This window comes from Anser brachyrhynchus (assembly GCF_964034855.1).
Source record: "Anser brachyrhynchus genome assembly, chromosome: 2".
Taxonomy (NCBI): domain Eukaryota; kingdom Metazoa; phylum Chordata; class Aves; order Anseriformes; family Anatidae; genus Anser; species Anser brachyrhynchus.
The window spans coordinates 96,029,647-96,050,324 of record NC_137695.1 but is presented as its reverse complement, the minus strand read 5'-3'; the positions used below and the strand labels follow the sequence as shown (position 1 = coordinate 96,050,324).

Genomic DNA, 20,678 nt, shown 5'->3' with positions numbered 1-20,678 from the left:
TGTGTACTTTACCAGACTGCCACATCTGCACAGTTGAGGTGCCAGCACTTTAGAGCATGAAGCAAACACAGGCTTCAGCTAACACGCAGCCTGTGAGCGTAGTGCTGTACTGGCAGTGTTTGCTAGAAGATGTGAGTAGTCTCTTAATTGAAAAACTGTGTTACATTCACTTACTGCATTACAAATTCTATGGGAACGTTTGAGGAGGTGGAAAAAGCGTTGGTATTGTGCCTTATCTTGAAAAGAGTCGTGAAACTGGTATTGTGACTATTAATTTAAAAGGATTTCCCATCTCAGTCTTCCCATGAAGATTCTGTTTCTTTCAATGAATGGAAAAAAAAATCTGAAAAAATTATTTGAAGACTGGTTTCAGTCTTCTTTTTCGTCGCTTGTTTCCACCAGCAGCTGTAGATAGAAATCAGCACTTTTAGCAGCTAAAAAACAGTCAACCAAAAAGTAGAAGGTTTTTTGTCAAATAGAGATTTTTCAATGAACAAATTGAGAAAGCAGAATTAAAAAATATATATATATCCTGGAAAAAAAAAAAGGGTTTGAATATCAGTAGTAGCTATTGCATCAAAACCATTAGTACTTTGAATCTGAAGCTATTTTTTTTATAAAAAATTGTTTGGCTAGTGTACTAAAATTCATCTAACTGGTTTGAATTAAGTTTTTATTTTGGAGCCAGGGAATGGAAAGATTATCATGAAAGCAAAGGGCACTGTTACATCCCAGGCAGAATTCATATCAAGCATTCAAAAATCTAGTTTACTTACTTTATACAGCAGACAAAGTAATTGTAGACACAATTTTTTGAGTACATATTAATATGATTTTATTTTCATAACTAGCACTGAAAGTGTTAATACAATGTGTTGATTGTTCTGGAAAGAAATAGCCTGGCACAGATGCCCTAAACCATTTGAAATCATCAAGATAGACCCATAAGTTGTCTTTCTCAACTATTTCAAATTTCTTTTTTTATTTTTTTTTTTTTTTTGATGAAAGATGTAGGCAGGTCCATGCTTCACAGCTTGGTCTTGGCCAGCTCAGTGAATTAGTTGCAGCAAAGTGTGCCCAGTCCCCTCTGTCTCTAGGATATTTTTTTTCAGTCACTGGTGCTCTGGTCCCTGCTCTTCCCCACAGCCGCCTGGATGCTTTTGTTGCCCTGTGCCCCTCCTGCTGGGCAGACCTCTGTCCAGCTTGCCCAGCAAGAGCAGCCTCCCATCCCCACAAAGGGCTTGCCCAAACAAATTGTCCCAGTTAGAGAAATAAAAGAAGAGATAATAAAGCAAAAACAAAAACCTAAAATAAACAAAAACCACTCTAAATGCAATATAACATTGGTGATGTCTCCCAGCCATGTTTTATTCCATCCCCTTCTCATATTTTTTTCAATCTGTCAGTAAAACTGAGATAGTTCTTTCTTTGCAGACCCCTCCACACAATTCAGAAATTCAGCCTTAACTTAACCCTTCCCTTCTCCTTCTTCATTCTCTTATCGCCTCATCTTTTCCTCCTCCTACAGCTCGTTCTACTCAATATGGATCTGTGTTCTGACATCTCTTCTTAAACCAGCTCTTGATTCTGCTTGCCTACTCGGTTACTTCTTTCCATCTGTAAATTTTATGTCATGCTGAATTTTGCAGGATGTGAGACTGGCAATACAATGAAAGACTCCAGTCAGAAAAATAAAAAATAAAAAACAAAATTAAAAAAAAAACAGTTAAGGAAGTCTGTTTTTGTCTTTCAGAAAATTTTTTCTGTGTGAATTGGAGGGGAAGGGAGAGACTTTTTCTTTGTAAAAACTGTAATGTTTTTGTATAGTTACTTCTTTATTATTATGGCTAGCTTCTGTTATCACTGCTATTCACATTACCGTATTCACCGTTTAACATACTGTTTTTCTACTTTATTGCCCTTACAGTTTGTAACTCCCAAATAATTCCATATACAGTTAATTCATCAAGTCTTGTCTCCTCTCCATCAAAAGAAGCTTTTTATGCATGTTAGTCATCTTCCCTACAAAAATCTTCATACTTCCATGCACTCTGTTACAGAAAAAGATCTATGCACAAAAATCTATCAGACACTTCCTTTAAGTCTGCCCCAACAGGGCACTTATAAGTCTTTCTGCACCTGTCAATGTTTTAACCTTTTTTTTTTTTTATACTAATAGCTTATTATGTTTTTCTCTCACTTTGGCTTTATGCCACTGTTATCATTGATTTTGTACCAAGACAGGATTTCTGGCCTAGGAGTATCTTTTTGGTTACTCAAGATACATCCCATGAAACAGTACTCTTTTTGAGTCCCTATTTGTTGTCACAGCATAAAGAACTTTAGGTGTTTTGGCCACCAAGCCTTAAACTGTTTTGTGACTACAGACAAATTTGTCACTGCCTCTTTATGCCAAGTAGTACTTCATTTAAACCCCATTTCTGATCTGGTTGCTCACAGAGAATACAGTTCTAGAGGAAGCAAATATCCTTCTAAGTTGAGTTGAAAGAAAAAGCAAGCAGAACAGTAAATAAGTATCCACTTTTTTATTAAATTGAGAGCTGTTCTAAGTGTAGAACTGGAAAAAGGGCTACAAAGAAAGTCAAGAGTTTAAAATTAGTTACAGAAGAAAGTGAAATTCTGCTGGTTTACAATTTATACATAGAACCTTACATGACTTACAGAAGGAGTTTGCAATAGGAGGCATCTACTTTCTTAATATACTTAAAAATTGATAATATATACTGTATGGAATTAGGATGGGTTCTCCAGTTACTTTTTTGAGTAATTGGTCATCTCTGCTTTAAAAAAAAAACAACACATTTTTAACAATACTGCCATTAAATTAAACAACTAAAAAGGTATTTTAAAAGTAGTAATGAAGCAAATCTCATATATTGACCTCAACGCCTTTGTGGAGACCAGCTACATCTCCTTGCCTGAAAGGCAATCTGTGCACACAGAGATGGCACAGATCTCTCCTCTGCTGTCATCCCTGTCACCAGCACTGAATGTGACGTGTGCTGCTGATACTCATCTAAATCCACAAACATGAAATAAAAGATGAAGCTAGGCCACAATTGCCTTCCTTCTGTACCTTCCTTCTGTTACTTCATCAACTGTGAACTTCAGATGAAGTTCCATTTTTGTGGAACTTGTAAGAACAGATCTTTTAGAAAATATCTTGCAGTATTTGTCAAGCATTTCTCAAACACAAGGATGATGTAGTTAGACTGTAATGTAAATAGATGTGATTAGGCTGGAAGAGGGATGATATTGTTCCCTTCTATTTGATACTGTGTCTGGAACACTCTCCAGAAAAAGTCTAGGTACCAGGACAGTCAGTCCAACAGGGAGAGGCTGAGGAAGCTGTGTTGTAATATAGAAGCTACCTAACAGTACTTGAAAAGGTAACAGTCCTGAACACCTCTTGTAGAGGCATATGATGCAGTGACGGGCAATGGCTACATATTGCAGCCTGGGAGATCTCTCTGGGCATTAGGAGTAATGTTTTCACTGGAACAGTACTGTGGCAGGTGGCCTGGGGAGGCTGCTGAGCCTCTGTTCTGGATGTTTTTGAGGTTTGGCTAACCAGAGCCAGGGCTGTCCTGCTGTAGCGTTGGCAAGGGCAACTACTTGGAGCAAGAAGTTAGACTAGATGACCTCCAGACGTGCCTTCAAACCAGTGTTTCAGGGATTCTAATGAGGTACGCACAAAGCTGAACAGAGCCCATACTAGCATATTTGAAAGCAGACTCCCAGCTAAAAGTTACACGTACTACAAATACCTATTGACAGATATCCACATATGTTACAAACCCATTAAGAATACTGATCAAAATGTTTCCTAACATATTTTTGCTTTAAAGAATTTTAGTATTTTCTGTACACTTCTGTCTAACATTTCTGCTGTAGTCGGTTCAGTTCTTGTTTGAAATCTTCATGTAATAGCACAAGTAAGGAGGGACAGGAAAGAATAATATTTAAATCCATAAAAGTGCTATAGAGCTTGAATGGTAGTTACACCTGAAATAAATGTACCCTATCTTTGACCAACCCTAAAGACGTACTTTGAGATCTGAGCACTATCCTACTTTAATAACTGCTTTAAATTAAAATGGAATAAAACTGTTCTGAACTGGAGTTACACACCTCCTCACATTATCCTTATTCAAAAAGAACTAAAACATATTCATGGCTTTCAATGGTAGTACTTTCTCTGAAGACTGATTCAGAGATTTACAAAAGTGGGCTCGCTCACTTACTTGAAGCCAGTTCTCATTTGTGTTGTCTACCCTCAACTGCTTTAACTCTCATTCTTCTTCTTAGAGCTGTGCATGCAGAGAAGACAGGAGAGACATTCCATTCAACTCACAAAGTGGCTTTGCCATCTATATGCTATTCAGATTTTCTAAAATAAAATAAACCCACTAACTTAAAACCAAACAATATACATTTTCTACTGATAAAGTAAACTAGGAAAAATGAGAAGCATGTGCACTGTCCCTAGAGACACAGGGAAGAGGTCCATCATTTTCACATATATAACACCCGTGCTACCTCCAAAACAAAACAAAGCATATGTGCACGATGGAAAGCTTCTTTCCAGCAGTACTAAAGGTCGAAGAAAGCATATTTTAGAACCCTTTCTGGTTAACATCTACCAACTTCCCTCCACTATTCTTGAACCACTTCTCCTTGTCCAGATCTCCTAGCCTTTATATGAATTACTTGAACGTCTGGGCTATTCAGGGATTTTCATGTCATAGTACATCCAAAGGAGCCTTGGTAAAATGCGTGAAAATGGTCTTTTGAGAAGGAAAAGATCTGCTCATCTTGCAAGATCCATAAAAGTCACCACTTCATCAAAGGATCTGAAGGAAACCAAACCTACACTTGATGGGCAACTTTTTTAACTTTGTGTGTTTGTAATTTTTTTTGCTTGTTTGTTTGTTTTTCTTTCCAACACCATGACATTTGAGATTCAGAAAAGAAATCTTGAGGGAGCTAGCTGTTGAGGAAGAAGTAAGGGTCAAACTGTGCAAAAAGCGGTGCTAGGAGAGAGAGCTGATCCTGTCTGTATAAGGCAACTTAGAACTGGGTAGGTTGTTGTGAGCTGTCATTAATGACAATGTAATGGAGGCTTCTTGCCTTACAGAGCATCATTACCATGGATACAGAAAATATCTCAATTCAAGTTTTTTGGCTTTTTTTCTTTTTTCTTTTTTCTTAATTTGGCCGGCAAAGTGCTTGCTATGCTACACAGATGAAATCACAAAGTTCTAAAACTATGTTGCACTGCAGCTGCCAAACATAATAATGGAGTCTGATGCACAGTGGTTCAGCTGGAAACGGCCAAGGGACAAACAAGAAAAAAAAATCAGTGCTACATTTGCAGATACTCACACAATTGCAGGATGCATGCAAATAGCTCCTTTGCTATACATTTTAATATATCTGTTTTTCAAATAAATTATTTCAATGACAATCTTGACATTCTCTTTCTTCTCAGGAACCAACACCTTTCAATACTTTCTGGTAGCATGTTAAGTATACATATCTTAGCAAAACCTGCAATGTGAACACTTTTTTACTGTGCATATCGCTTCAGAAATACGAAATCAGATATCCACTCGGGTGACGCAGGAGCCGGAGTACAATCCACTTAATGCTACATTTTATCACGCTGCATTTTTTTTCCCAAATTAATCTGTTGGGCAATTCTAGTACAGAATGGGAATGCAGTAAATTATCCCACCTCCATCTTACAGATAACAGAGCAAATCATTACCCACTGTAACTGAGTTTTAATTTGTTACAGCAGGAGAAGACAATTATAGGTCAACCTGTCAAAGGAGTAATGTGAACAACTATAACTAGTTGACCTTTCTGGTATGCTATTGCAGGACTAAAATCGCCCCCCCTGCTAAGCAGTAGCAGATGGCCAGGGCTGCGCAGTTCTGCTTCTCAGTGAAAAGTAATTTGTTTTTTGGGATTGTTAGGTATGTAAAGAAAGAAGATACAGGCAAGCCCTTACTTAAGAATCACTGCACGTCAGAAAAAGCACGTGCCTGTGATACAGCACAAGAATGTGAAGGGTGGAAAGGAACATTATGATTGGAAATATGAAAGCAGAAAAACACAAAGAGAAAAAAAGCATGAAGTAGAGAAGTTGAGAACATTACAGAACAAAGAAAAATTCATTTTGTAACGGTGATGAAAAATAAAATTTTAAAACAAAACCTAAGGTCACGGAAGAAGGAAAATAATATTTTAAGCCTGATTAAATAGTTTTCTTTTTTTTTTTTTTAATTCAAATTAGAAATCTGGAAGACAATCTTACAGAAAGAGTGTTACTAGTCAATTACCAAAACCCAGAAAACAAACAAAAAAAATTATCTGTGTCCTCATATATTAAAATAGGGGATCTGATTCACCCCTTTATTATTCTGGTCTGTTCAAAGGTCTATTTTTGCCAGCATGAGACAGGAATAACACTGGTAAATTAGAGGAAACTTACTGAGTGACACTTACACTATCTCAAAGAACTGAGTTTTTTCCCCTGTTCTTCTTAAACCATGTGGTATTCAATATCAGAAAATGATTTTGCTGACCACCTTACATATGAATTTTCTGGCTTTTTTATGTAGCACATAATACAGAATGGCAGTGCATGATATTATGCATGATATATCTTAGGTTGCCCCAAAAGTAAATTATGCTAAGAAAAGAATCATTTTTGGAGGTAGCTTTTCAGCAGTCCATAGTTACTAATAATTTAGATTTTTTTTTCTTTAAGTGTGCTGCAATTTTATTATGAGACTAAGTTATGCCACTATTTGGGCAAATACATTAATACATTTGTTGAATATTTTTTTAAGTCAAGTAGAGCAGGTTCCCTAAAATAACTTGTTTAAAAAGGATTTGTATTCAACATTGCTCATAAATAAACAGTGTTTAAAAAAATCTACTCATTAGTGGTGAGTGGGAAGCAACTAATTCCCTGTTGTAGGTCCTAAGCCAACAATTCCAGCTAGTTTTAGGCTTTCATTTTTAAAGCTATTAAGATTAATCCTTTCAAAGCAAATAAAGCATTTCAAATGAACGTATGAAAACTGAAAGAGCAAGTTCTTGATTCTGCAGAGTGCTTATGCGCTACTCACAGTTTCACCAAGAAATGATCAATTTTGTTGTTATTCACTTGAAGATATCCAAAGAAAAAAACTACCAATACTCCTAATGTTCCTCAGAATGCACCTGATTTGAGTATAATATGAGATTAGGAAAGGTGGAAAGAAAGGTCTTTCATTTGAACCTCTTAGCTCCGATGCATGACCTACAGGGTAGCATTAGACCCTTGTTTACATTTATCCACCCATGTAAGAGGCTAATCTGGCTATGTGCGCATTTGGCAAACTCTTCCTAGACAGATGAATGAATTTTTCCAGAAGGAGCTGTTAACCAAACATTTGTGATCTTCAGGCAGTACTTACTGGGTCAAAAGTCCAAAAAGTTTTGCTTGCTGGAACGATGCATCAGCTTAAAGTTATGATAAAAATCTTACTACCATTGACCTTATAAGGTATTGTGACCCAAATTATTGCTGTATGTTGAATCTCCTGCACAGTGCTCACAGGCACTAATCTCACTAATTCCTTCTGTGCATGCATAAGACTTTACGTAGTATAGCTCAAAAAAGCCTATTTGTATTAAATTAAATTTGTAAAGCACATGTCCAGGATAAAATGATCAAGCGTAATATACATTACATCTGGTCTTACTAATAAAAGACAGAAATGGGCTATAATATAAACTTAACCCATTCTGTGGTTAGTAAATGTGGTCTTTGGGAAAAAAATATTGTCAAGCATGTGGGAATTTTGTAATCATGTTTATGTATACACCTACACATACACACACAGATGAAGTTTACATTAAAAAAACAGTTATGCAAGAATTATGTAGGCAGTTTGCATTGTAAATGCTTTAATTAAAAAGTTTTGCCATACAGGTAGCAACTGGAAGAGTCTGTAAGAAAATTCAGAAATATTGCAGTTGAGGAGTATTAAGGAATTACATACAGTCTTTGTTTTTTAACTCAGATTTCTTTGTACATATGAACCATCTGGTTGGAGAAAAAATGGGAAAATATCATCTCTAATAAACATACAATGCCTGTGGAAAATTAAGATTGTATTTGACAATCCTACAAAAGTACAGAGGAAGCAAGTTGGTTAATGCTGATTATCTTCCAGATCTTTAATAGATTTTCAACACCCATTAAAATATTCATCTTCAAAGAACTCATCAGGGGAAAAGTAAAATGTGGTTCTGTGGAACAAATTTCTTCACACAAATATTCTTCTTACATGGTTTCCTATCCTGGATCATCAGTGTTTCAGCAAGAGCAGGAGAATGTTTTAGATCAGCACATTTCATATTGAACATGAAATGATTATTGTTTAATTTTGTGATAGTTTTTTTCTTATTTGACCAACATTACATGTCAGTTTGCATTTCCTATTGCCTGAAGACACTAAGTTGTGTATTTTAAATCATCCATCTTGATAGCAAAAGGTATACGGACTTTAACAGACTGTGCAAATACAAAGCTATGCCTGAATCTGGTAATATATAATGAAATTATTATTAAAGTGTCAATTAAAAAAAATTGGTGCAAGGATTGTTATTGTTGTTAAATAATGCATGCCTTGAGAACACAGCATAGGACATAATGAATCTGCAAGGTTTCATTATGTTACAATGTCTGCCAAAACCACTTTTCCGTCTTCTACCAAAACCTTTGATTCAAGTAAGAATTATAACTTCCACTTCATAAAAGAATTTGTCTTTCCTATACTTTCATGAAAATTAGGGTTGTATTAAACCAAAATAGCAGGATGAGAAAAATGCTGAAAACCAGCTCCACATTGTCTGTGTGTTTGGACTTAGATCTCTGAGATCCAGCAGGCAGCCAGCGAACAGCTACTAAACAGCAGTCTGTGTGTGGAAAGGACAACTTCTGCCCACGGTACACGCCGCTTGCACTGAAATTGCTCCCAAAACGGCAGAGAGCAACTGGGGAAAAGATTTCCCTTTGGCAAAGAGCTTGACTGAAAACACTTCAATTTTAAAATCATACCAAACCACTGAGAAAATATGCTCAGATGAAAATCAAAACCTAGATTCTTGAAAAAGAAATCCTGGACATTCCTAAAATAGAAAGATAATGGACCAGTCTTCTATTGCTGGCAGATGAATTGGTGCAGGAGCCTAGCACTGCAACCTGCTGATGTAATTGCTCTTCTAGCAACTCAGTGAGCTTTTACTTCTGATGCCAAAAGATCTAGGTTCAGTTTCCAAAAAAGACCTGAAAGAAGCTGTGCAACTGCAAAGGAGAACCCTACCACCCCCAAGGGTAGGAGCAGGCTTACGCTGTTCCTGGAAAGATGAACCTTTTTTTTTTAAGAGAGGGGTCACAATAATGAAAACGCTTTGGCTGCCACTACACTGTCAGAGTTTCCTTCTGTTTTTGGTCTGTGCAATAGGTCCTTTCTGATCTATCTGAAACAATTGATTATCCATGTCCTTCCTATTCTCTTCTAACATCAATTCACCTCCAAGCGAGTGGGAAAGGAGGAGTTTCCCCTCAGTGGTAAATAACTCCTATTTTGTCTAGCTCTATTTTTGTGTCTGTCTTTAAAATTGCAGCATTTGAGAGACAATACCTACTTCAAAATACAACATCACAACAGTGTACAAAAGGAAACCTAAGTCAGGTCAAAAACAGAATCATAACCACCTCTGAGCCATCTTTCTGAGCCATCGGCACCGAGCACAACAAAATGCTCTAAACCAGTTCCTTAAAGAGGCCTGAAGGTCTGAAGCCATCTCTGACACTATTATTTTATATTACTATTATTTTATTTTAGAATGAGTAGTATAGTACACTATACATGGTATAAAGCATACTATTATATTCTCCGACAGTAGAGAAGACAATACACCAATGAGTGTTCTATAAATTATGGGAGGGAGCAAACTTGACAATGAGAACAATGTAGCAAATGCCTCTGAGAAAACCTCTGGCTGCTATATCTCCTCTCTGCCCATTACTCTACTCTCACGGTGAAGTAACACTGGGACCTTCTGACCAGCTATCTGGCAACCCTCAGTATTTTTCATTTGCATAACACTTTCTGTGATAAAAGCCATTTCTGTGGAGGTGTAGGACTCTAAAAGGTCATGTTAAGTCAGTCCCCGAGGAAGAGAAGTGTCTTATGTTGTACTAATCTGTATATAAAAATCCATACAGTTTAGGCCAATCTATGCAGATCAGTTTATTAAAAAAAAAAAAAAAAGAAATAATTTTCGTAGCTGTTTCGTAGGAAAAAAAAAAAAAAAACACTTTGGTCTTGGTCTCGGGCCCTAGTTCCTCCATCGTCTACCAGCATAACATATGCATCACACTCACATCATGCATCAGTCTACATAAAATATAAGCCTTTAGCAGGAATTAATTTGCCTTTCTCTCTCTGAAATGCATAGAGTATCTTGTTTCTCTTCCTTCCCAGTTAACATATATAATTCCTCTTTCCCTCATACTTATATTTCCACAATTCTGGCTTTTCCTAGCTCTTATTAGTTTACCCTATCTTCATGGGAAACAGCATTTACATGATGGTTAATTTGTCCGTACACACTTGCATCAAAACTAAATCAGTGTAGCCATATCTTTGAGCAGGAAAACCTCTATCTACTACATTTCCCATGAGACAGGAGACACTCAAAGCTGTTTTTAGTGGCAGTCTCATACCTCAGTAAGAGTGACAACACCCTGCAGTGTAAATGCATTTCCAAACACTACTGTCAGCAGCAACACTCTGGTTTTCCAGCTAGGAAAGGGAATGAAAACTCATTCCCTTGTGCCCAGCACTCACATACTGCTGTACAAATGCCTTCCTAAGCACCTTCGTCAGGTCTATCTTCATTTGTCTCAGCTGGGAAATGCTTAACTGCCACTGTGTATTTTTTGCCTCATATCTTTTAATGAGGCAAGAGGCAACGCATAGAGGATTTCTTTCTGGTTTCAGCATTTTTTTGTTTTGCTGTGTTCTAACAAAGCAATGTTTCTCATTGTCCACTCCTCTAAACAACGCAAGGACACATGCTACCCACAGTCCAAGACTCTGTTATATACTGTTCAGGAGTAATGACACAAAACAACCCCCTGCATTAGGTTCGTTTCTAACAGAGTATTAATGAGCTACATAGATAGAGAAGGAAGGTCTCCCATTCCTCCTATTCTTCTAGGAATTTGGGGCTGAGAAGTTCAGGGGAGGAGGCCATGACCTGACGTGTGTTTATATTATCCATACATCTGTTCCCACTGTGATAAAGTCATCCAAAGTCCGCTTTCCATAAGGAGACTATGAAAACACGTGCAAGTGAAAACAGCTTATTTCTCTCTTTCTCAGAAATAAATGGCTTCTAAGGATAAAACAGGACAGCTTTCAAAGGATATTGAACTTCCAGGCCTGGGGTCCCAGAATTTGCACACAATTAAGTAAGATGTATGATGTACAAATGACATTTGTGGAGCATCATAAAATAGACTAACAAATGGGAACAGGTACAGGTATGAAAAAATAGGCAATAGTAAAACAATAACTAGAAACATACTCTAGGTCCTAACTTGGGACCATCACTCCTCTCTACTTCCCCCACCCCTGCTAGCTCACAGCTTGGACTTCTCTGGATGGAAACAGAGCCTTTGCCTTTTGGCTTGAGGAGCTGGGAGTTCGCTACTTGCAGCTGGGAAGCAAGAATCGTGATTTTCAAATATGCAGTCAGATCATATTTCTATCTGAATATGTTTTTTTCCTGTTCTCCACAGAAAACAAGGAAAAACCAATCTAGTAGGACTTTTCCATATCACAAAGGGTTTTACCCATGGTTCAGAAAAAGATCTAACACCTCCTTAAAGGGATGAATGAGCCCAAGAGGCACTGCATGAAAGACGTATAGAGTGTGTAGATATCAGGTAGCAGCAAAGATGTACAGGATACATGCATATATCTATTCAGAACTTGGGAACAGAGCTGCATGCCATATAAATCAGGGTAGATGCAGAGAATCTCAGAATAAATTAAGTGGGAAGAGAAAGAGAGTAGAGATAAAAGCATTTATATGTATTTACATAGATTAAGCTGGGCAAATTGACAACACGCCAATATACACTTATGGAAGTGGCTGACAGCAACTGATTACAGGAAAAGGAGGGGAGGAAAAATCAGAGATTTGCAAGTGCTTCTAGGATATATGCAGCCATGTAACAAGATGGAACAGCTGAAGAGAAGAAAATGATTTTCCAGAGCCACAAAAAAATCTGCTTAGGAGAACATTACTTGTTTGGCCCCAGGGAAAACAGAAGTTGGATGACTCGTGCACGCTCTATCTTATGAAATGGGAGAATATAGCACTACAGAAATGGAAAACTGACTTCAGCTCTGTAGACCATATAAGCCATTTTTCACTGTTACTTTTTCACACATAAATCTAAGACTTTTGTTTTCGGTCCTCATTACTGTTAAATAAACCTTATTTAAGGCCTGCTTTGCATGGAGACGTTGCCTACTCTTCTGAGGTGCAGTGCTTAGGCTTACAAAGCAAGGTGGTTTAAAACCCTTTGTTGAATCTGCCAAGCGGACACAGTCAGAAAGGTACCATCCCAACACACTGCAAGAGGCACAGCTGGGCAGTACTGTGAGATTAGAAACAGGCAACATAAAGACCAGGATGATTTATTCCCTATTATCCTGAGACTGGCATGCTCATTTTTCTGTCCGTGTTCTGTCTTCTGTTGTGACAATCTGACTGTGCTGTGACTTGGCCATTCAGGCGGCCAAGTCTGACACCATCTGACACTGTTGTTCTCAACCTGCTTCAGAAACCTAGGAATAAATAATATCTCTACACAGACCCATCTGCTCTACTTCTAAATACAACATTGGAACCCTTCTGTAGACTCTCTCAAAATCATAATGCTCATGACTGTTATACTTAATCAGACACATATCCTGGAAAATTCTGAAGAAAAACTGATTTTACACATCCCCTATTCTGGCTAACATTTTCAGACCTACCCAGGAGTGTCTCAGAGATCCCTGTTCTTGCACAGCAGCCCCTAACAGCACTCCAGATCTTCTTCTTTCTTATGGGAAACCACCAAAGTCATGACGACCATCTGTAATCAAGCTTTTGCCTCAACCTTTTGCTTCCCTGTTGTTTGCCTCTCCCCCACCCCCTTTTTAATGCCCAAGAACTGTGTTCATCTCCAGAGACAGCAGTCCAGACTATTATTAACCTGTGTCAGCCACTGCAAGGGTTACTTGTTTATTTATTTAGTGTGTTTATTTCTCAGAAACAACTATATGAAGAAACCAAACCAAACCAAACCAAACCAAAGGTATAGATGGCTAGGATACAACACTGGAAAAGAAAGTTGTGACTAATTTGCTGGTCCAAATGTCATCTTTCCTTTACCCCTCACTTGGACACACTCACAATTTAAAAATGTGTTGTTTATTATGAAGTCTTTTATCCTGGTGTCTTGTTACATCTATGAAGATAAACAAATATATTCATTAACGTATGTAGATTTCACTGATGCATAGATTTTGTTCCCTAAAATGCTAACGCCTGGGTGGAGTGCTGCAGCTTTGATGGTGCTGACATCACACTGGCAATTTCTCTTCCCAGTTTCTCAGTTCTAGCAGGAATCTCTCATTTGACCTTGGGCAAAGCATTTAAATTCTCCGTGCCTGTGTTTTCTCATCTGTAAAATTAAGGCTATAATGCCTACCTACTTCACAAGAGAGACAATGTTAAATTTAATGTATTAATGTTTTAAAGTGTTTTCAGACAGCTGGATCAAAACCACTACAGAATGTAAGTTATTACTAAATTATGCTTCACTGAGTCAATGCTGTTGCATTACTGTATCTGATTAAATAAGGAAAAATATTCAAGTGATGCCTCCTAGATTATTATCTTTATCAGAGGACAGAAACAATGCTCTTTCACCAGCCTAAAGATGGATTTGAAAGCTTTTTCTGAAGAAAGAAGGCGAGGAAGCGTAGCAGTCCACAGAAGTGAAAGAAGCCTGTGGAGTGGATGATTGCAAGGGCATTTAAAGTGAGGTAGAGCAGTTGGCAGCCGCACCTTGTGCCCCACCATGACACATCAGCCTCTGGTAGCAGTGCAGTCTCTGTTCACCTTGGTGCCGGTGGGACGGGAGCACCCCTCGGTACCGTAGCTGCTGCATTTGGCCTCCGCTGGGAGCAGTGAAGCACGAGGGGCACAGCCTGAAGTCGCCTTCCTGGTGGAGCCAGCCAGCTCTCTGGCAGAGTTCAGATAAACTCTGAGTCTGTTCAGTCACGGCAGCTAATCCGTTTATGATGAACGTGGCACGTTAAAACGTCAGTTAAGTTATAAAAAGGGGGGGATTTATTGCAGGAGGATGGTTCATACCTGATGCCTCTCCTATATCTCCTCTTGACCTGATGCGCAGATGCCTGGTCTTGTCCTGGGATCTCACATCAGGATCTTGTTGTGTGGGGGGAAGGGGAAGGAGTGTTTGGAGCAAGAGCTGCAGGAAGATGAGAAGGGTTTTTGACAGCATGTTGAGGTGGATGTTGTACTGGTGTTGATGCCGCTGGTCCCAATGCCATCAAGGCATTTCTTGTGGATGACAAGGAATCTAGGAAAGTAGTGATTAACATGCATATCAGTGTGATTGACAAGCTATGTTGCCTGCTTTGTGCTAATGTATTGCATGGAAAACACCTATTCTAAGCATATCAGAATCAGCATATAGATTTAGAGTACAGACTTAAATCAGAAATACTTAACGTCCTTCCCAATAAATAAAGAAAAACAGCTTGATGGATCTTTCTGCTCAATAAACCATGGAGATCAGATTCTGTCTTGTGAGGGAATGTTTTCGACTGGCAGGGTACAAAGGGACAATAGGCAACATGCTTTCAGATTGCAGAAAAGACCAATGCACTTGCTTTACCCCTTCTTCCATCCCCAATGTATGACTCCAAAGGCAAGAAAAAAAAAGTGCACTAGATTTGATAACCTTTTGATAATAGTGAGCTATTAAATATACACAAACCAGGGAGATTGAAAAAATTATAATCAGCGATTATATTGTCTACCTTCCAAATCTGCCAAGATGACTGAAATGGAGGTTAAAAGTCTAGGATTGCATATATTTTTTATGTATTTTCTGACAACATGCTGCATACATCAATGTATCCGTTCTCTGCTGTTTTCATTTTTCCTTTTATCAGATCAGCACAGAGGCCAGACTACATGTTTTATTACAGTACCCTTCAAAGATCACACAGTTTTCTAAACAATTAAGCTACTTCAACTTACCACAAAAGCAGTGATGCCACATTTGTTTGCTTGAATCCCTGAAGAACTGGTACTGTGTAAAATGTGTGCAGTAACTCCTAGGATTAACTCCGTGTGTTAACTCTACCTTCTGCTGGTATCACACACAAATGCTCCTTCTCAAATTTCCTCTTTGCACCAAGTCATAAGTAAACCTTAGCAATAAATTTTCTTTTTTTCTCTACCTTATTTTTTATGAAATCTAAGTCAAGAGCCTGAAGATGATTTCTTAATGACATCTGTTTTATTTATTTGTTTATTTGTCTGACTGGTAATTTTTAAGTCTCTGGTACATCATCCAGAATCAACCTCCTGCTGCCAAAAATTATCTGTGTCCTTTGACTGAAAGATCAGCCACTTCCTTTGGCATTTTTATGCCAAATGTTAATCCAGGATCCTCTATCAGCAGCAAAAAGGTAACATTTTGCAGTCTGTTCCACGTGGAATAGTACATGCAACTTCTATCAGATGATTAACAGTAAGGATAATAAACATATTCCTGAGTGCTGAGCACGGAAATGTATTGTTAGATTATCCTCAACTAGAAGATCACTAACAGTGCAACAAAACAGTTTTTTTCCACCTCTAATTTCAGTGACACCATGTCTTCTAATATTTACAACTTCACCTTACAATAACCAGTTTATGCCTCCCAGCTAGGCTGGCTGGAGGAACAACCGCATGATTTATGTGTGAAAGCCATTTGCCCAGAATAAACTACAGTAAAATAAAGTATGCTCAAAAGTATAATTTAAGACTGCCATTGTCGTGCGAAGATAAAGCACATAAATTTGTATTTCATTTAGGAATAGTGCAGCAATCAATGCTTCCAGTAATATCTGGCATAACGGATTCAGTGGGCTGTTGCAGGGCAATGGGGCTGTTTAAGCAGCAAGCTAATTTCCTGATACTATTTTTATGCACAGTATATTAAACCTTATAGATAATCATTTGGCTAATTATGAAAGCAAGTAGAAATGGCAGCGTATGTGTGAAGGAAAAATTGTAAAGAAGGAAAGCAAGAACTAGATGACAGAACAATTTAAAAGATACAGTGAAAAGTAAGAACATCAAGTCATGAATAGAAGGAGGACACAGGGGATAGCTGCAAGAGGTGAAAGGAATGGTGGGCAAAGGGAAATTAGAGGGCTGCAGAAAAGGTGATCTCCTTTTTAAAAGGTAAGAGACAATCCCCCTAATACAGATCCTTTGTTGGTGATTGAGAAAGGCACAAACTGATTGAGACGTTTCCATGTTATACTACCACTGGCACAATAAAAACCAGCATATTCAGTAATTTACGTTCCACAAGTTGAAATATCCGTTCCATAGTTTATAATCTTCTTCCAAGCTGTTCTACAATGAAAAGGAGAGGTTATGGTGGTTGTTTGTTCTATATGATGCCACAAGTGCATTTATAACCCTGGCATTTCCCTTCCATCGGCAGCTCCACTCAGTATGCATCACTTACGGAGAGCACAGAAGCAGTAGGACAGACCACCACAGTCATCACAAACCTCCTCAGTCTCTGAGGTGGAGACAACATCTCCAGCACCAAACCTAAGAAACAACTGCAATGACATCTGGTAGAATTTGTCAGATGTTAATATGTGAATTCATGCGTGGTAAGACAGGAAGAAATGCAGATTTTCAGTGAAGGAGATGCCCAACATAGAAGAACTGAGAAAAAGCTGCAGAAATGAGTAGCAAAAGAGATAAGCAAAGGAAAAAAAAAATAGTAGATCCTACTTCAAATGACTATTTCTCAAGCATACTTTAGATCATAAGCGAATTTTGTTATATGTCCTTGTTCTTGTCATGACTTCTCATAAGATTTTGATGTACTTAAGTTAAGAGATCTTGACTATATTCACACATAGTACAATAAATAAAAATATATATCAATGAAGATTTAGCAATTCTCTTGGTATAGAAATATAGTACCAAACCATCACTAATCATGTTTTTTTGTCAAAAGATATGTCCCCTTGTTGGTAATGGACAAACATATCTTTAACTCTTTATTTAAAACTGAGGAAAACTTCCAAATTCAGTAACATGCCTCAAAGATCTAAAGACAAGTAAGGGAAATATTTAATATCTTCTTTGTCTATTGCTAAGGCTGGAACTTGCGCATGTCAATATTCAATTGTATCTGATTTTTTTTCCAGACTGTTTCTTCAGTTCATAAATCATAGAATCATAGAATATCCCGAGTTGGAAGGAACCCATAAGGATCATCAAGTCCAACTCCTGGCACTGCACAGGTCTGCCCAAAAGTTTAGACCATGTGACTAACTGCGCAGTCCAATCTCTTCTTAAATTCAGACAGGCTTGGTGCAGTGACTACTTCACTGGGGAGCCTGTTCCAGTGTGCAACCACCCTCTCAGTGAAGAACCTCTTCCTGACGTCCAGCCTAAACTTCCCCTGCCTCAGCTTGACACCGTTCCCGCGGGTCCTGTCACTGGTGATAAAGGAGAATAGGTCACCTGCCTCTCCACTCCCTCTCGCGAGGAAGTTGTAGACTGCGATGAGGTCCCCCCTCAGCCTCCTCTTCTCCAGGCTGAACAGAACAAGTGACCTCAGCTGCTCCTCATATGTCTTCCCCTCTAGGCCCTTCACCATCTTCGTCGCCCTCCTCTGGACACTCTTCAACAGTTTAATGTCTTTTTTGTACTGTGGTGCCCAGAACTGCACACAGTACTCGAGGTGAGGCCACACCAGCGCAGAGTAGAGCAGGACAATCACTTCCCTCGACCGACTAGCAATGCCGTGTTTGATGTACCCCAGGATACGGTTGGCCCTTCTGGCTGCCAGGGCACACTGCTGGCTCATATTCAACTTGCTGTCAACCACAACCCCCAGATCCCTCTCTGCAGGGCTGCTCTCCAGCGTCTTGTTGCCTGGTCTGTACGTATAGCCAGGGTTGCCCCGTCCCAGGTGCAAGACCCGGCACTTGCTTTTGTTAAACTTCACGTGGTTGGTGATTGCCCAGCCCTCCAATCTGTCCAGATCTCTCTGCAAAGGCCTTTCCACCCTCATCCGAGTCCACAACTCCTCCAAGTTTGGTGTCGTCAGCAAATTTGCTCAAAACACCTTCAAGTCCTACATCCAAATCATTTATAAAAACATTGAAGAGGACTGGCCCTAAAATGAAGCCTTGAGGGACCCCACTAGTGACCATCCGCCAGCCAGATGTGGCCCCATTTACCACAACCCTTTGAGCCCTGCCCGTCAGCCAATTGCTCACCCATTCTATGATGTTTTTGTTTAGCTGTATGCCGGACATTTTGTCCAGTAGGATCCTATGGGAAACCGTGTCAAAAGCTTTGCTGAAGTCCAAAAAGATCACATCAGCTGGTTTCCCTTGATCGACTAGATGGGTGATCTTATCATAAAAGGAAATCAAATTTGTTAGGCAGGACCTACCCCTCACGAACCCATGTTGGCTGGGACCAATGACTGCATTGTCCCCCAGGTGCGCTTCAGTAACTTCAAGGATCATCCTCTCCATAATTTTACCAGGCACTGACATGAGACTGACAGGCCTGTAATTGCTACGGTCTTCTTTCTTACCCTTCTTGAAAACTGGCACAACATTTGCCAGCTTCCAGTCCAATGGGACCTCTCCAGATTCCCAAGATCATTGAAAAATAATTGAGAGAGGTCCCGCGATGACGTCAGCCAGCTCTTTAAGCACCCTGGATGAATCCCATCCGGACCCATGGACTTGTGTGTATCCTGGTGGAGCAGCAAATTCCTCACACGGATTGGGAGTTTGTCTTTCCCACCATCATGGTCCTCCTGCTCAGGGCACCCTGGGTCCCGAAGCCCATCATCAGCATTGAAGACAGAGGAGAAGAAGGCGCTAAACTTAGGCGTTAAAGATCCCATTAAATTTTAATCTCCCCCACCAGCTAACATCAGGAATAAATAAATAAATAAATAAATAAAAACAGAAATCTACAGATCATGTCCAGTAAAAATGTACACAGGTTACGGCCCTGAGTTTACTGGCTTCTGACTCTTAGAAGGCTTTCAAATGTATTATCTAAAACTACTCAGTTCCCTTCAGTAGCTATGGAAGTCCTACCGCAAAAACAGCTTAAAGCTACAGACTGCCACAGGAAGTCATCTGACTGAAATGGTCCCCAATTTTAGGGTCATCAATTTATACTGCATTAGAAATATTCATTCTGTTTAATCAGACCTATTACTTACAGAGTTTTCAATAAACAAACCAAGGAGGTGCTGTTCCCACCAATTCTTTGTTTTAGAAAGGCATTTCTGGTGGTTTTACCCTGCTGGGCAACCAAACTCCACCACAACCGCTCTCTCACTCCCTCCACAAAGGGAAAGGGAAAGAAAATACGATGGAAAGAGCTCAAGGGTTGAGATAAGGACATGGACATTGCTCACCAATTATCGTCACGGGCAAAGGAGACTTAGCATAGGGAGATTAATGTAATTTATTGCCTATCGCTAGCCGACTAGAACAGTGAGAATTAAAAGCAAACTAAAAACACCTTCCCCTCATCCACCGTCTTCTACGTTCTCTCCCCAAAGAGCACAGGGGAATGGGAAATGGGGGCTGCAGTCAGACCCTGATGCTTCGTCTCTGCCGCTCCTTCACAGTCACTCTCTGCCCCTGCTCCTGCGTGGGCTCCTCTCCACGGGCTGCAGCTCCGGCCCGGGGCCTGCTCCTGCGGGGGCTCTCCATGGGCCGCAGCCTCCTCCAGGCCACATCCACCTGCTCCACCGGGGGCTCCTCCACGGGCTGCAGCGTGGAGATCTGCTCCGTGTGGGACCCGTGGGCTGCAGGGGGACAGCCTGATCCACCAGGGGCCTCTCCACAGGCCGCAGGGGAACTGCTGCTGTGTGCCTGGAGCACCTCCTGCCCTCCTGCTGCACTGAACTGGGGGTCTGCAGGGCTGGTTCTCACTTCTTTCTCCCAGCTGCTGTGGTGCAGCAGGTTTTTTTCCCTTCCTTAAATCTGCTCTCCCAGAGGTACAAACAACATCATTTATTGGTTCAGCTCTGGCCAGCAGTGGGTCCCTTTCGGAGCCAACTGGAGCTGGCTCTGACCTGAACTGGACAGCTGCTGGGCTCTGCTCACAGAGGCCAACCCTTACAGTCCCCCTGCTACCAGAACCTTCATGTCAACCCAACACAGCATTCACTGGACAGGATAGTATTTCAGGCTCTGGCCACA

At 39.7% G+C, this 20,678-nt stretch overlaps 1 protein-coding gene across 6 annotated transcripts in view; it reads right to left on the bottom strand.

Moving 5' to 3' along the window:
* GABBR2 (gamma-aminobutyric acid type B receptor subunit 2) overlaps positions 1 to 20,678 on the bottom strand; it is a 477,830-nt gene that overhangs the window by 429,305 nt on the left and 27,847 nt on the right. For 3 of the 6 annotated variants that reach the window (XM_080580420.1, XM_080580421.1, XM_080580422.1), the window contains 2 exons: positions 14,533 to 14,761; positions 13,567 to 13,621 (listed from right to left, as the gene is read on the bottom strand). The exons of 2 other annotated variants lie outside the window; for them this stretch is intronic. In XM_080580420.1, the coding sequence (XP_080436546.1) occupies positions 13,567 to 13,621; positions 14,533 to 14,683 (206 nt within the window). In that variant the 5' untranslated portion in view covers positions 14,684 to 14,761. Of the gene's footprint in view, positions 1 to 13,566; positions 13,622 to 14,532; positions 14,762 to 20,678 lie in introns of those variants that run through there. One more of the 6 variants, XM_080580423.1, reaches the window with a different exon arrangement.